The 18,841-nt window shown below is 37.8% G+C and overlaps 1 protein-coding gene across 6 annotated transcripts in view; it reads right to left on the bottom strand.

Annotated features, from left to right (window-relative positions):
• Nucleotides 1-17,934, bottom strand: part of cers3a (ceramide synthase 3a) — a 55,602-nt gene extending 37,668 nt beyond the window's left edge. For 5 of the 6 annotated variants that reach the window (XM_002662744.8, XM_073908069.1, XM_073908070.1 and 2 more), the window contains exons 1-3: nt 17,873-17,934; nt 3,498-3,676; nt 488-605 (exon numbers count right to left, since the gene is read on the bottom strand). In XM_002662744.8, coding sequence (XP_002662790.3) covers nt 488-605; nt 3,498-3,676 — 297 coding nt within the window. In that variant the 5' untranslated portion in view covers nt 17,873-17,934. Of the gene's footprint in view, nt 1-487; nt 606-3,497; nt 3,677-14,722; nt 16,100-16,184 lie in introns of all 6 variants that reach the window. The other variant, XM_073908068.1, reaches the window with a different exon arrangement.
• Between the last annotated feature and the right edge of the window lie 907 nt (nt 17,935-18,841).

The raw sequence follows: 18,841 nt of genomic DNA, 5'->3' as shown, positions 1-18,841 counted from the left end.
AATAGTACATTTCCATACACACAAACACAAGCTTTTTGTCAGGAATGGCAGTGCGATCGCTGATCCATCAATGTGGAAAAGTGATGTAAAATTATAAGTTTTGTAATATAAAAAAAAATTGCATACTGACCTCCGGGAAAGCTCCTGATCTTAGATATGTGTGTATATGTGTAATTCTCTGGCTCTGGATGGCCACAGTCTTCCACTGAAGCTTGTTCCCGCATTCATTTCAAAGGAGCACTACCCTGTACTAAAATGGCGGCTCTATTGACGTATTCCTTCTAATAGACAACAATAGGGCAGGCGACATCTAATGTATATATCTATGGTACCTGTATTGCTAGTATTTTGCCACTACTAAGACTTACCACTTCTATCAGCAAGTTGTAATGTAATTATTTGATGCCTAAATCATGCCTAAATGCACTTTTCCAGCACATACTGTATATAGACAGGAATCTGAAGGTGATGAGGTAGAAAACTTTACCTGTCCTGGGTTTTTTGACTTGGTTCTGAAGTGTTGTTCAAGAACAGTGTTGTGCTCCACTCTGTGTCTGGTTTTCTCTGTAATGCCCAGTGAAGCTGCGAGAGGTGTCGCTATTAACCTAAACAGACACACATTCGTGGAACTAGATGAGTAAAGTTTGTTGACAAACATAAATGCTGACTTTTATTCAGTGTTGATGTACTTCCAACTTGAATTGAAAAACTAAGTAGGGGGCGGGGCTTTCTTTTGAATATCATTCAGTCATAGCAAACTAATTGTATGAGGGGTGTGGTTAAGGATATTAATATACAGTTGCTACGGAAGCCCTCAGGTTGACGTCAACTGAAGGACCGCCACTCCTAACGAAGAAATCAAATGCTCAGACATTAATTTAAGATTACCAAAACAAACTTTTTTTCCCCTCAGTGGATTAACTTTCACAGATTAATCAATAGTTTTAAGAATAACAATGTGAGCTAGCAAAATAAACATGGCAAATATTGATTTCATGCAGACTTAAACATGTTTGGTAGAATTTTCTAGTACATTAGCATATTGTTAGCATGAACTTACATGGTGCTTTCGTGTTTTTACATGAATTAGCACTTTGCTAACAATAATTAGCATGTTGGTAGTAGGGATGTGCGATTAATTGAAATCGTATCAAAATCGCGATTTGAACTTGCACGATTTCGAAATCGCCTTACAGCACGGTTTTCCCGCAGTATGCCATTTGAAGAGTTTCATTGCAAAATGAGATCTATCCATTTTGAGAAATGAAGGTTATTTGAGATTATTATTTAAGACAGCCACAGTCAAGTTCATTCACAATATTTATACGACAGGTCGTTCGAGTGTCTGCCGAACATAGGCTTACACACAGTTTAAATACATTTCTGTGTCTTAATGCTCCACCCAAATTTTTACATGACACACCTCCATTAGCTTCTCTGCTAATGTGATCCTAAATCTCTCAGGTGCCAGCCACCAATAGAATCTCAGGGTCTTTCAGGGGTCTTACCCATGTCCAGTTAAGGTCTTTCCTTCCTGCTTCAAAGTGATGACTCAGCCAAAAAACAATGCTCAACAATATATCTTGTTCACTGTCCACTGAGCTGTCAACTGTAAGTTCAGCTGAAGTTCATAGGTACTCATAATTCTTTAGATGTCAGTACAAGTGAGTGTGGGCGCACATGCAGGTGTGCTTTATCATGAGTTACAGAACAGAACGCAGGTGTCCTTTTAGCCTTGCTTCCATAAATTAACCCTCTTTGTGACATTAATGCTGCTCTTCTAATTTATCTTCTCATCTCTGACTGCATTTACACAGAATGACTTTTTCATTTGCCAAAGCACACATACCTGATAATAATGCCGCAGGTATGGGTAATAATACAATAGATAATAATAATAATAATACTGAAATCACTCAAATAAGCATATAAATGAGAGTAGTACATTTATCAGAAATTCATCAAGACACAATGAATTCCCCAACAGTTGTTAGGGTATTTAGGGTTAGCATAATTAAGAATGTAGCTGACATAAATTAACATGTTACTAACAAATGTTTAAAGTGAAGTTTATTTATAAATAATTTAGAAAGGATCACATGCTTATAATTGCTTGCAGCCGGTCCCGCATTATCAAACTTATGATTCACCAATCAAACGATTCTTAAGCCTCTATAAATAACCGTAAGTTCCATATCCCAGACATCTTCGTTTTGAAGAATCCCCCCTTCCACCTCTACTCCTCCTTCTTTCCTAGATGGGTGACACAGTGGCTCAGTGGTTAGCACTGTTGCCCCGCAGCAAGAACGTCACTGGTTCTAGTCCTTACCAAGCCAGCTGACTTTTCTGTGCGGAATTTACACGTTCTCCTTGTGATCACGAGGGTTTTCCCCGGATTCCCTGGTTTCCTCCCAACATCCAAAATCACGCAACTTAGTTAATAGACTAATTCAAATCAACATCCTAGACATGCTCCTAGTAAGCAGTTACCTTTTAAGAGCAATCACTATCTGTTCATTAGCTACTACAGCAGGGAAGTTCTCGAGATCTACCTGAGCTTAAACTCCCTTCTCGCTTTGCAAACGGGAGGGAGCCCCAGGTTCGAGGATCTTATGAGCTCAGGGCTCTCTACCAGGACAGCATGCCAAACATTCTTTATAAACAATCATCAGCTTAGTGTGAACTCTTGAAACGAATTAAAATGTAGCTAGCATTAAAATCAGCATGTTGTTAATCTATTTCTTACAATATATATATATATATATATATATATATATATATATATATATATATATATATATATATATATATATATATATATATATATTTTTTTTTATATAAATTTATATTATTATATATTATTTATTATTTATATTATTTATATTATTAATAAATTTATATGAAACAGAATTAGGATGTTGCCAGCAAAAATTAGTGTATCGCTAGCATGAATTAGTAAGAAAAGGGATAGCATAACACTTCATATTATCCTAGTAAAAGTTTGGTTTTTGTACATCCCACACATTAATTATATTAAAAATAATTTCCCATTTAAATCAAGGACACAAAAGTTAGGCTGTTTAAGGTGAAAAAAATTGTGATGTTTTTTTTAATAACAAATTTCCTGCAACTCAGGAATGTCAGAAGCATCTTAATACTCAAACATTAATGTTGTCGACATGCATGTTGCTAACACACATTTAAAATTATTTTAATATGTTGCTAGCATTAAATCAGCATGTTCCTAATCTATTTCTTACAACAGCAAAAAAAAAAAAAGTAAAGAATTAGCATATCGCTAACATGAATTAGTAAAGGAAAGAGATAGCATAGCACCTCTGAATAGCCAGATGGTTTGACGCAAGTTTGGTTGTTGTACATCCCACACATGAATTGTATTTAAAATCATTTTACTTTGTAATCTATTTGTAAGCTAAAAGACTAGATAGTGTTTTTCCAATAATTTATTTCCTGCAACACAAGATTGTGAATCTTACCGCTCAAACAAGTATCTGACCATCAGGAAGATGAGAGCGTATGGCAGTGTGATGTAAAGGTGTGAAGGTCTGGCATAGACGAGACCGTCTTCATCTTTCAGATCAGCCCACGTCAGGTTCCCCGGCAGCCAGAGACGATCCCACCAAAACCACTCACCCAGCGTCCCGATCACCAACATCTAGAGACAAAAACCCACAGACACGCGTCCAATTCAATTCAAAGCTTTATTTCAATAGTTCTTTTTACAATGTATATTATAACGTGTCATAGCAGCTTAACATACTCGTAGAAAAGAGAATAAAAACCATACAACACACATTGACGTTATGACTGGAGCAACAAAAAACCTTCAAATAATGGAGCTTTTTCACATTTGCGGGTTTCTCAGTAGCGGAAGTTGTCATAGTTGTGTAAACTTGGAGCGCAATGAATGGGAGAGTACAACAATTAAAGAAAAACTCCATGATGGCTTTATTAAGACTTTTAAGAAAAAGGAAACAAAAAAGTCAGAGACTGATAACGGCAGCCGGAAGAGAAAAAAAACTTCACATTTACTGTCCTGTCCCCGTAAACGCTGCATTAAAAACCCCTCGCACAATCGGTAATTTGTTTTTTTCTATTTTGATGCAAAGATGATATAATACAAACATAAATACACATATTTGTACATATGTTTTGTTTTTTAAATCCAAATATTAAAAACTTTCAAGGATTTAAGATGCTGATGACCGTTAAACACATCATAGCAGTCTTGAGAAAAGGTCTATACTTCTGATTACTCAACAGTTTTTTTCCACAAGCTGTAATGCTGCGTTCAGACCAGACGCGGAACGCACGTCAAGCGCGAGTGATTTACATGTTGAGTCAATGCAAACGCGCGAATAGACATCCTGCGGCGCGATAAGCGCGAATGGCGCCAATGGCGCGGTGCAAATAGCGAGATGCGCGCGAGCGTTAATGAGCGTTTCGCCCGAATCTCCCGAGTTTGAAAATCTGAACTTCAGTGGACATTCGCGCCACATTAACTAATCAGAAGCTTGCTCTTTTGGGGGCGTGATTGTGACGTAGAACCTGTTGATGATGTCCCGGGGAAATCCTCCAAGCGACACCAACAAATCATCAAACTGGGCTCGGCTCAGTCAGAAGCACCATTGAAAGCCTCCGTCATCCAGGTTCAGTTTCTGGAGGAGTTTATGAGCTCACAGAGCTGGATGCACCTCTGAAAGGATGCAGTGGACTCAGACAGGACCCTAAACGTATCGACGCTGTTTTTCTGTCTCCATAATGCACATTAACAACACTGTTATTTTCTTAATAAAATCCATGTTAGCCATTTAGCTATGAAGCTAGAGTCACCGGGCAGACAGAAGCCCTGCCCATCACGCGAATCCGCGTCTGTTTTAAAGTGAATTTGACATGCGATTGAAGCGGATTTGATTCGCGAATGAAGCGGGGGTTGACGCGCGAATGATGCGTGTAAACTCAAATGTTCACGCGGCTATTTACGCGCGAATAGCGCGATTTATCCACGCGTTCCGCGTCTGGTGTGAACACAGCATAATAGACTTCAACTCCAATCACCTCACTTTCCTCTAAAATATCATCCACAATCCCAGCTCCCAAGACCAGGACACTCACTTCTCCCCAACACAATACACGAAAACCTGAAAACATTACACGATTCTGGACGTGCCTCATGCAGGTGAGTGGGCTTGACAAACCACCTGTAGAAAACACATACTTTCATTTCTCTAATGCTGTGTTCACACCAGACACGGAACGCACGGATAAATCACGCTATTCACGCGTAAATAGCCGCTTGAACATTTAAGTTTACTCGCTTTATTAACACGTCAAACCCCGCTTCATTCGTGCATCAAATTCACTTTAGAACAGACGCGGATTCGTGTGATGGGCAGGACTTCTGTCTGCCCGGTGACTCTAGCTTCATTGCTAAATGGATCTAGCGATGCACGAAAGGCGTGTTAAGTGCGTCAAACGCGCAAAACGATCAATTTACGAAGCATTATTTACGTGTATCGCGCCACAGGATGTCTATTTGCGCGTTTGCATTGACTTAACAGGTAAATCACTCGCGCTTGACACGCCTTCCGCATCTAGTGTGAACACAGCATGACACTTTATCTGACACTTGCACCAGTTTGCTCATTTGCTCCTTTCCTAAAATCAATCTATATCTCTATAAAACATTGTGCATTTCTGAGTGAGCCTCACATAGGTGAGTGGGGTTGACAAACCACCTGTACACTCTCAGAAATTAAGATACGCAGGCTGTCACTGGGGTGGTACCTTTTTAAAAGGTACACATTTGTACTTAAAGGGTCCATATTGGTACCTTAAAAGTATATTACCTAAAAAATATTAAGAGAAACACTTTTGTACTTATTAGGTACTAATATATACCCTTGAGATATTAATATGGATCTTTTAGGTACACATTTGTACCTTCTAAAAAAGGTACCACCCCAGTGACAGCTCACATACCTTTATTTCTGAGAGTGTGTTCACTTGACCTAAACTCCATCTTACAAGGACTCAATAAGGAAAACAATGTTACCTGAGAATTTACCACAAATCATGTTGCACTACTTGTTTTCTTCAATCTTAAATACCTCTTTTGCTCAATATCTTGCCCAATATTATTCTGTCTTATGTAAAAGTACCTGTATAGTCAGTCTTAGGTTATTTCTATAGTTTACAGCAGGGGTGTCCAAACTTTTTAGGCCGAGGGCCAGATGCAAAAAAACAAACGTTGTTGCGGGCCAAATTTTACACACATCACACAGACACGCATATATATATATATATATATATATATATATATATATATATATATATATATATATATATATATACAGTTGAAGTCAGAATTGTTAGCCCCCCTAAATTATTAGCCCCCATTTATTTTGTCCCCAATTTCTGTTTAACGGAGAGAAGATTTTTTTCCACACATTTCTAAACATATTAGTTTTAGTAACTCATTTCTAATAACTGATTTATTTTATCTTTGCCATGATGACAGTAAATAATATTTGACTAGATATTTGTAAGACACTTTTATACAGCTTAAAGTGTCATTTAAAGGCTTAACTAGGTTAATAAAGTTAACTAGTCAAGTTAAGGTAATTAGGCAAGTTATTTTATAACAATGGTTTGTTCTGAAGACTTAAGGGGTTAATAATTTTGACCTTAAAATGGTTCATAAAAAAATTTAAACCGCTTTTTATTCTAGTCGAAATAAAACAAAAGTCTTTCTCCAAAAGAAAAAATATTATCAGACATACTGTAAAAATGTCCTTGCTCTGTTAAACATCGTTTGGGAAATATTTAAAAAAGAAGAAATAAATCAAAGAGGGGCTAATAATTCAGACTTCAACTGTGTGTAGACAGACAGACAGACAGACAGACAGACAGACAGACAGATAGATAGATAGATCATAACAAGAACTACTGCTTAATTGAATGCATGTAATAGCGACACCCGGTGGTTATTTATTGAATTACGTTCATTTTTGTATAGCGGGCCAGATTCTATTACTATTTATAAAAAGTCTCGCGGGCCACCACAAAACTGATTGCGGGCCGCAGATGGCCCGCGGGCCGTAGTTTGGACACGCCTGGTTTACAGTATATGTGTAGTTAGTAGTATAGTTAGATTATCGCTCAGATATGTTAGTCATGCATAGGTTTTAAATAGGTTTTGTTTATAATGTACAGACTGTATATTTTTCTGTAAATCAGGAATATATGTACAAACACTCACACATTGTAGAAAGACCACTTGAACTTTTAAAGTTTATGCTCTAGCATTCATTCATTTGTTTTCTTTTTGACTTAGTCCCTTTATTAATTTAGGGGTCGCCACAGCGGGATGAACTGCCAACTTATCCACCATATGTTTTACGCAGCGGATGCCCTTGCAGGCATCTGATCTGATGGAAGACACTGAATTAAGAGAATGGTTTTCGCTTGCACTTAAACCACATCTGACAGAATTAGAACTGCTTTGATACACGTCTTTCAAAATCAAAATTGTGCATCACAAAAACACTCAAAATGGGATTGTTAACCATTTTTGGATCAAGATTTACTAGTTGTAAACAGAAGTTTTTAACATCCTACCGGAAGACGGCGTTGGCTATGGCGTTCTCCATGCAGCAACGAAGAAAAAGGTCTATACAATGATTTGCTTACAATACAATGATCAGGCCCGTTTTCCTTCCGTTTGAGAAGTGTGAGTGCGCTGAATCGGGCTCAAGCCCGGTTCACTTGGCCGGCCCTGGCCCGGTTGGAAGAGGTGTGCCTGAGCACGGTTCACTTGGGCTTTGGCATGGTACGCTTGTGTGTGAGTGCAAAACGCACCAAAGCCCGAAACTGAAAGCGAGACGTGACTTTTAAGGGACTGTTTCATATAGATTTATTAATTATTCTTACTTTTCAGTGAACGCAAATTGCAGTAGTTTATTAAAGACGAGAACTCCTCACTGCACGACAGCTGCGCGCCTTCAGCAGACCTCCTCATTCCTGCAGCACGAGAGCTTTATGTTTGTTTTTGATCGCCAAAAGTGGCGGATCTGTTCGGCGAAATATCTTTTTTTTTTTTAATTAGAATATGCAAAAATCATACAAATACAAGAAACATCAACAGATAACAAATACAAAGCAACAAAACGAAAACAAAACAAAAACATCAACAATATAGTCATGTATTGGTATGTGCGTGAGTGTGTGCGTGTGAGTGTGTGTATGCATGTAAAGGTAACTTGGTGGACAGGTCAGAGTACATACATAAGAAACAATAACAGTCAATAAATGAAGCAAGTGTCACAGATATAAATACAACATATAGAAAGAAACCAGTCAGAGGTAGGGAGTAACAACAATGCTTATTAATGTATGATGGTAAAAATGAAAGTAAAAAGAGAGAAAGGACAACAGTAATAACTGACAACAATAATAATAAATCACAAGTGCTACACCAACTACTACTACAGAAAGTTACTTATATTACAACTACTACTGCTTCTACTACAGCCACAACCACGACTACTACAACGACTACCACTACTGATACTACTATAGCGTTTGCTACAACTAATACAACAATGTCTACTGCGACTACTACTACTACTACTACTACTACTACTACCATCACTTCTACTACATCTACATCAACAACATCTACTACTGATATTACTACACCAACAACGACTACTACTACTACTGTAACAACCACACCATTACTACTTCTGCTACTACTATACCAATGACATCTACTACTACATGAACTACAACTTCTATAATCTCCGTAACAATTACTCAATAACAATCTATACTATTACAATGACTACTACTTCAACTACTACTACTACTACTACTACTACTACTACCGTTACAACTACAACAACTGCAACCTTACTAATGATAATGGTATAAATACTTTTAATAATGATAATGAAAAGATAACAGGACAAGTCAGAACAGTAATAATAATAATGATAATAAAAAATAAAAGTAATACCATTTATGACAAAGATGTCGAGGAAAGGGGAGGATGGGAATATCTGACTGCGTGTCACCGCATCCCTAAGGACTGTTTGGCGAAATATTTGACTGCATGTCACTGCATATCAAACAACTGACACGATATAACTAGAGAAATCTCATCTGTGCTGCTGAGTGAGAGAGCGCTTCTCACTGAACAGTGCACCAGCGATGACGTAAGCGTGCCGAGGCCCGTTTGTGGTGTGAGTGCGGGCCGTTGGGGGAGACAGGAGGGAGGACAAGCGTGCTTTGACCCGGTTCGAGGCAACTGTAGCTAGTGTGAGTACGGCCTTAGTGTAAGTGTGTTGAAGTAGGGTTGGAGCTAAACTGAGCAGGGCTCCGGCTCTCCAGGAACTGGCTTTGACACCTGTGTTTTACGTCACTTTAAGTTGAATACTAGTATCTTGGAAAATATCTAGTAAAACATTATGTACTGTTATCATGACAGAGATAAAAGAAATCAGTTATTAGAAATGAGTTATTAAATCTATTATGTTTAGAAATGTGTTGAAACATCTCACCTAAACAGAAATTGGGGGAAAAATATACAGGAGGGCTCATAACTCTAACTTCAACTGTACATTTAAGCTGCATTAGCTGTGGATGTTGTGATTCTTGTGTCACTTTCCAAATTTAACCACAGATTCTGCAAATCCAGTTTTTTGAGCCTTATTAAAAGATTTTCCAAATGTGTTGACGGTAAACAGCCGTGCTTCTACTGTAAACAGTGTTTATAGGGGCCCTGCTGACCTGCGGCAAAACAACTAACCACAGCTAATCTGGGAAGACGAGTAGAGCTCGAATTGTGTGTGCATTTAAAGTTCACAGCCCTTCAGTCAATTACCACAACACCTCACACCCAAAGTTAAATAATTATTAGCTGCAGAGGTATAAATCACAAGTGAAAGTCGGTCACGGAGACTGAATAATAACGCAGTCTTGGGTTACTTTAGTTCACACTCCTCAGACTGGGTTAGTGATTAATCCTGGCAGCAGGTTTAGAGACATTAAGCTGCCATCATGCTACTGCAATCATGCTAACAGTGTGGAAAATAATGCTGCCATCCATCCATCTATCCATCAGTCGGTCTATCTGTCTATCATACTGCTAAATCATGCAAGGAGTGTAAAATTATGATAGACCCTATTGAAATAAACAGCTTAAACCAGCCTAGGCTGGATAGCTGGTTTTAGAGAGGTTTTGGCCACTTCCAGGCTGGTTTCCAGCACTTTCCAGCCTGGACTTAGCTGGGAGATGACAGGCTAAGACCAGGCTGGAAATGGCTGGTCGACCAGCTAAAATTAGCTTAGCTGCTTAAGCTGGTTTAAGCTGTTTTTTCAGCAGGGGAAGCATACTAAAAATATGGCAATTCATGATAGATAGATAGATAGATAGATAGATAGATAGACAGACAGACAGACAGACAGACAGACAGACAGACAGACAGACAGACAGACAGAGATAGACAGACAGACAGACAGACAGACAGACAGACAGACAGACAGACAGATAGATAGATAGATAGATAGATAGATAGATAGATAGATAGATAGATAGATAGATAGATAGATAGATAGATAGATAGATAGATAGATAGATAGATAGATAGATAGATAGATAGATGCTATCTGTCATGCTCTTAAATATTGTAAGAAGTGTGGAAAATCATGCTACTAACATGCTAACATTATTATTAAAGCTTGCTACTTTCAATCTATTCCTCTATCCATCTGCCTAGCTTGCTAGCTAGCCGTTAAAGAGCTGTGGAAAATCATGCAAGCAGCATGCTAACATTTTGCTAAATTAATCTATCTATTGATGTTAGCACAATGTAGCATATTGTTATAATGTTGCTTGCAGGAATTTCCACACTTAAATGATTTAAAAGCATGATAGATAGATAGATAGATAGATAGATAGATAGATAGATAGATAGATAGATAGATAGATAGATAGATAGATAGATAGATAGATAGATAGATGGATGGATGGATGGATGGATGGATGGATGGATGGATGGATGGATGGATGGATGGATGGATGGATGGATGGATGGATGGATGGATGGATGGATGGATGGATGGATGGATGGATGGATGGATGGATGGATGGATGGATAAACAGAGACAGACCGACAGACAGACAGATAAATATAACAATTTAGCATAATGTTAGCATGCTGTTAGCTTGATTTTTTCGCACTTACTTGATTTAACAGCTAGATCAGGGGGCAAACTCGGTCCTGGAGGGCCAGTGTCCTACAAAGTTTAGTTCCAACCCCAGTCAGACACACCAGGGCTAGCAAATCAAGCTAGGCTTTTTAGAAACATCATTACATGTGTGTTGAGGCAAGATGGAGCTAAAATCTGCAAGACACTGGCCCTCCAGCACTGAGTTTGGACACCGCTGAGCTAGATAGCTAGATGAATAGGTGGATAGATGGATAGTTCGATAGTAGCAAGATTTAGCATTTTTGTTAGCATGTTACTAGCATGATTTCCCTGCTGAAAAAAACAGCTTAAACCAGCCTAGGCTGGTTGGCTGGTTTTAGCTGGTCGACCAGGCTGGTTTTAGAGGGGTTTTGGCCATTTCCAGGCTGGTTTCCAGCCATTTTCAGCCTGGTCTCAGCTGGTCAGGCTTGGAGATGACCATCTAAAACCAGCTTGACCAGCTTAGCCAGGCTGGGAGCCTAGCCAAAACCAGCTATGTCCAGCTTAAACCAGGCTGGTCAAGCTGGTTTTAGCTGGATTTAGCTGGTCATTTTCCAGCCTAACCAGCTAAGACCAGGCTAGAAATGGCTGGAAACCAGCCTGGAAATGGCCAAAACCCCTCTAAAACCAGCTAAAACCAGCCAACCAGCCTAGGCTGGTTTAAGCTGGATTTTTCAGCAGGGTTTCTACACTTCTTATAGGAAGTGTGGAAAATCATGCTAGCAGCATGCTAACATTATGCTAAAAAATTATCTATCTATCTATCTGTCTGTCTGTCTGTCTGTCTGTCTATCTATCTATCTATCTATCTATCTATCAAGCTTTTAAATCATGCCATATGTTTAATCAGGCAAGCACTATAAAACCATGCTAGTATTGTGCTAAGTCATGCAATAATCTGTCTGTTAGTCTGTCCATCTGTTTATCTGTCTACTAAACCCTACAAAGAGTGTGCAAAATCATTCTAATAACATGCTAGTAGTAATGTGCTAAATCATGCTAGCGTCTGTTTGTCTGCAAGTCCATCGCATAAATAAATATGTTTCTTGAGCATCAAATCCTCACTGATTTATGAGGGATGATCTAACACTTGAAGACTACACTCTCAGAAATAAAAGTACGTGAGCTCACTGAGCTGTCACTGAGGTGGTACCTTTTCAAAAGGTACAAATTTGTACCTAAAGGGTCCATATTATTACCTCAAAGGTACTTAAAAAGTACAAAAGTGTTTCTCTTAAAATTTTTAGGTGCTAATAAATACTTTTGAGATACCAATATGGACCCTTTAAGTACAAATTTGTACCTTTTGAAAAGGTACCACCCCAGTGACAGCTCACATATGTGTATTTCTGAAAGTGTAGAGTAATGATAATGAAAACACAGCTTTCTGTCACATTCAAATAAATTATAATTAACATAATATATACATAACATATATTGTATTATTAACATAATAAAACATAACATATATTGCATTAACACTCGCCAAATGCGGATAGATTTCAGCTTTGACGGGTTAGACCACAGGTGTCAAACTCAGTTCCAAAAGGGCCGCAGCTCTGCACAGTTTAGTTCCAACCCTAATTAAACACACCTGATCAAACTAATTGAGTCCTTCAGGCTTGTTTGAAACCTACAGGTAAGTGTGTTGGAGCAGGGTTGGAACTAAACTGTGCAAGGCTTCGGCCCTCCAGGAATTGAGTTTGACACCCCTGGGTTAGACAAACATCTAGCCACTTTGGCTGGTTGAAAATAATTTTTCAATTGTGGTTTTCTTAAAAGCAGGCGCACTCCTGTTTCCTTCCTCGAGGCACACGTGCCTGGAACTCAACTGTGATCGGATCTCTTTCAAATAGTCAGGCAAAAAAGTAATGCTAATGCACACACAGACACAGTCTTGATGCATTCAAGAGCTCCAAATATGTCTTTTTGTAAGCAGCACCGGTTGCTTTCGCTTTAAACAAATTATTAATTGGCCTTAACCTTGTGATCATCCTTCCATTATCACACAGTATGTTTTTCACCTGCTTTCTTTTGCTTACGGTTATTTTTGTTTTTATGGCTTTATTATCATTTTTTACAACAACATTTGCTTTAATATGAGATTAACTCTTTATTTATGTGTAGTTAACTGATCTGAGAGACCTTTAGCGAGGACAGATCACTGTGCATATTTTTGATACATGACAATAATTGTTTTTAAGGGTGCTTTCACACCTGTGAATCGATTCAGTTGTTCCGAAACAGAGATTACAAATGTTACAATGTTGCTCTTTGCTCTTGGAGCGGTTCGCTTTCACACTGCAAAGTTTCTAATCGGACCAAAAGAGCTAAAACAAGTCACGTGCGAGTAAACTCTCCCTACATTGGTCAGAGTGTCAGGGTTTATTTTGCAGCGTCCCGCTAAGATGTCAGGAGAGGTGGTGGTTTGGTGGTGATTGACAGGGTGCGCGCGCGTGACGTGTCTGAGGAGAGACACGGTGGGGAGGGGTGAGAAGGGTGCGCGACGATGCCTATTTTAGGACCGGGAGAGAGATGCAAGATTACCGGGAGATCAACACTCGTTTGCGGGCATCCGGAGACTCGCGAAACTTCCCGCCCTACTCATAATTCTCTCTTCATATAGCCGTAAGCCTATTACATATCCATAAAACACTGTGATATAACCGCGCTCGGATTGGATCGCTTTCTCACTGCAATCGAACCGCTCCAGGGTTCGTTTCAATCGAGCCGAGACCACCTCATTCAAGCGATCTCGGAGCGATTAGTTTGGCACGGAACAGATCGCGATTGCCCTGTTCACATATGCCAATCGAACCGCGCTAACTGGGCAAACGAGACACGTTCCGAAACAAAAGTGTAGGTGTGAAAGCACCCTACAAGTCAATTGTTTTTCTTTGGTTTTTTATAATAAATGTTTTGTTAAATAAAAAGTATACAGCTATATTTATATTGTGTTGATACTTTTAAAATTTGTGGCTGAGAAATCATTTTTGTTTGGTGTGGTCAGAGATAAATTTGGTAAATCCCTAATTTTGAGTTCTGAAAAGTGCTGTGAAATAAAAACCAACTGCAGTATAAGACTATGAAACCATGACCCATTTGCTCATACACGACACACAAAATGTGAAATGAATGAGGAGGCATGTGGACATAACACAAAATCTAAATCAAGTCATTTTAGCATGTCAAAGTCATATTTATGCATATAAAAATATTTTCCCTACAACAAAATTGTGGCTAGTGAAAATGCAGAGTGTCTAACGTTGGAAAACTACTAGCCACTATGGCTGGTGATCAAAAAAGTTAATGTAAAGCCCTGATTATAACATATTAAATTGTAATAATATTTCACCATATTTCAGCTTTACCCTAGTTTACAGCAGATAAATGCAGCCTTGGTGAACAGAAGCATCTTCATTTAAACACACACGCATACACATCCTACCTTGTAGCTGATATTTTGACCTTTGGAGTATGATAATCCTATCGTGTACCTGCTCATTCCTTTAAGCATTATATAATATTATTTCCTTTATTTAATTTAGCCTCTTTTAATTTATCAGCTCTTTCTCCATGACAGTACAACCACAAAGCAGGAGCACAGCAGCATGTCAACTGAACATAACAAAGAGCTCACGGTCTGTTTGACTAAGACGGTGTGTAAATAAAGCACATGTACAGATCACACTAAATTATTATCCTGCGTCCCTTTAGCTATAAATCACTCTCTGTTATCACAAAACATTGTAAACCTTTTCTGAGAACAAGAAACTAGGACAAATTCAAGAACTTCAGCACATAAAGTTTCAGACTTTTAAGCAGGTTTCAGGTCAGAGGTTGTCGTTTGTGAGATACACATTTCAACAAGAACACATTTCAACACTCAGAACCATAATGATGTTATACGACAGCTAAAGTTCAAGCGATTTACATTGTCTGCTGGCTTTAATCAGCCTTCAATCTTCCATTGGAGCCTTGCTTTTTTTCGGTGGCCACATTAAAGCTGCTCAAGAAATTTTTTAATTAAATGTTTAATAAGCACCAAATAAGTGTTCTCAGTAGCAGCAAAGAGAACTAATGATAACACTTAACAGTAATTCCTCATTATTAGCTTTAATTCAATACAATCTCAGAAATAAAGCCACTATGGGGTACTGGGGTAACCTTTATAAAAAGGTAGATTTTTGTTACTTTTAGGTGCTAATATGCATATTTAAGGTACACGTTTGACCCTTTAGGTACTGATATACACCTTATATGCACTAATATGCACCTCTAAAGGTATCACTATCGACCCTTTAGGTCTTAATATCACCTATTAAGATATAGAGATATAATTATTAAATATGTACATACTAATACACACCTTCAAGGTAACAATATTGAGCCTTTTCATACTAATATGCACTTTTAAGTTACAATATCCACACTAATATGACCTTTTAAGGAACCAATTTGGACTATTTACCTGTATATGCACCTTTAAGGTACCAATATTGACCCATTAGGTACTAATATGCACTTTTAGGAAAAACTATGCACATTTAAGGTACAATGTCGACCCTTTAGGTACTGATATGCACCTTATGGACCCTTTAGAACAGGGATGTCAAACACAATTCCTGGAGGGCCGCAGCCCTGCACAGTTTAATCCCAAACCTCCTCCAACACACTTAAGCTGTGGTCACACTAGAGTTTGTGTGTGCGAAATTCTGTCAAAGAGGCGGGATTAAACAAACTTTTAAAGTACCAATATTAATGCTTTAGGTTTTAATATGCTCTTTTAAGGCACCAATATCGACCCTTAAGTTACTAATATGCCCTTTTAAACTGCCAATATCAACCCTTTAGGTACTAATATGCACTTTTAAGGCACCAATACTGAAATTTTAGGTTCTAATATGCACCTTTAAGGCATCAATATTGACCTTTTAGGTGTTAATATGCACTTTGAAGATACCAATATTGATCCCCTAGTTACTCATATGCCCTTTTAAGGCACCAATATCGACCCTTTAGTTACTAATATGCCCTTTTAAGCTGCCAATATCAAGCCTTTAGGTACTAATATGCCCTTTTAAGGCACCAATATTGAAATTTTAGGTTCTAATATGCACCTTTTAGACATTAATATTGACCTTATAGGTATTAATATGCATTTTTAGAGCACCAATATTAAAATTTTAGGTACTAATATGCACATTTAAGATATCAATATTAACCTTTTAGGTACTAATTTGCACTTTTAAGGCACCAAAATCGACATTTAAGGTACTAAAATGCTTTTTTTTTTTTGGTATACCAATATTAAGGCTTTACAGTAGGTACTGTAATAGGCACTTTTAAGATACCAACGTTGACCATTTTTATTTACTACTATGCACTTTTAAGGCTCTAATATCGACCCTTTAGTTACAATTATGCACTTTTATGGTATACCAATATCGATGCTTTACTGTAGGTTTATAATATGCACTTTTAAAATACCAATATTGATCCTTTAGGTACTAAGATGCACTAAAAATAAGCACCTTTAAAGTATAATATCCACCCTTTACATACTAATATGCATGTTCAAGGTACCAATATTTACCCTTTACATACTAATGTGCACAATTAAGATTTCATTTTAGGAACTAGTATGCACTTTTAGAGTACAAACATCAACCCTTTAGGTACCAATATCGACACTTTAGGTACTAATATGTACTTTTAAGATAGTATTATCCCTTAGGTACTAATATGCCCTTTTAATGTATCAATATTGAATATTTACATACTAATATGCACGTTCAAGGTACCAACATTAACCCTTTAAATACGAATATGCACATTTAAGATATCAATATTGACCCTTTAGGTACTAATAGAAACTTTTAAGGTAACAATATCGATCCTTTAAGTACTGATATGCCCCTTTTAAGATACAATATGCACTCTTAACATACTAATATGCACTTTCAAGGTACCAATATTGACCCTTTACATGCTAATGTGCATGTTTAAGATACAAATATTGACCTTTAAGTATTAATATGCACTTTTAAGATACCAATATTAACCCTTTAGGTACTAATATGCACTTTTAAGATACCAATATCGACCCTTTAGGTACAATTATGCACTTTTGTGGTATCTACATATCGAAGGTTTACAGTATGCACTAATACGCACTTTTAAGGTACCAAAATTAACACTTTAAGTACTAATATGCCCTTTTAAGATACAATATCCACCCTTAACATACTAATATGCACCTTTTAAGGTACCAATATTGACCCTTTACATACTAATGTGCATGTTTAAGATACAAATATTGACCTTTAGGTATTAATATGCACTTTTAGGATACCGATATCGACCCTTTAGGTAATAAGCACTTTTAAAATTAGTATTGTTTGTAGTTAATGTTAGTAAATACATGAACTGATTAAACCTTATTGTAAAGTGTAACCAAAAAAACAGCCAAATAAGCTTGTTTACTGTTCATTAACATCATCCAAAAAATAAAAATCATGCTTCAAATGTGTTCTTTGTCTCTAAATCTCTCCATTTACACTGCATGAAAGCCAAGGTCAAGAAAGCTCCAGTTTACCTTTTGTTATGGTCTAATCTCTCTCCGGTAAGACGTGTGTAACATGACAGCACTGTTGCACTGGCGGCCCATAGGAACGCTCTTGTTTCAAATAGTCCAGTCACACCCTGCCTGCATTACTAGCGATTGAGCAGTTATTTTCCCCTCCCTGCTTTCCTCCTCCTCACCGTTCGCAGGTTAACAGGCATTCGGCGGGTTCATTCACACACACACACACACACACACACACACCCACACAGAAAAAAACTGCGCCCTCAGGACTCACTAGTTTGCATTGTGCAACTGATAGAGAGCAAGGCGAGGGTCATGATAATGAACACAATGGCGACAAGCGGCCTGATAAGACAAAGGACAGACGGTGACTCGGTCCAACGGGGTGTGTTTTTGGGCAGGACTCGCTGTCTGTACTCGCTCCTATTCGTTACCTGGAATTCAAGAAACACCTTTGGTTATTTATAGCTGCTTGTTTTACTTCAGGACACAGATTCCACTCGGAATGCCAACCGGCGCGACTCAACTTCAAGAATTGGTGTATAAAAAGTAAACAAAAGCATGTTGGGAATTAAACATTGATACGCGGCATGTTACCTCAGACTTCACGGATCCAGTGATGTGGTTATTCATTAACTTTGAGGTTATTGGAGGATTAAGTTATTGCTGTAGTTTTTATTAATCGTTCAAGGTATTATTTACATACTATACACTCAAATACAGATCAAATGTTTTGGATCAGATTTTGTAAAGTTTTAAAAAAAGACTGTTCTGCCTGTTACTTAATATGCATCTTTAAGGTACACGTTTGACCCTTTAGGTACTGATATACACTTTATTGACACTTTAGAAACTAATATGCAGCTCTAAAGACATCAATATCGACCCTTTTGGCACTAATATGACCTTTTAAGATATAAATATTGAATATTTACATACGAATACACACCTTCAAAGTAACAATATTGACTCTTATGC

This window comes from Danio rerio, chromosome 7 (assembly GCF_049306965.1).
Source record: "Danio rerio strain Tuebingen ecotype United States chromosome 7, GRCz12tu, whole genome shotgun sequence".
Lineage (NCBI taxonomy): Eukaryota > Metazoa > Chordata > Actinopteri > Cypriniformes > Danionidae > Danio > Danio rerio.
This window is presented reverse-complemented; position numbering and strand designations above follow the sequence as displayed.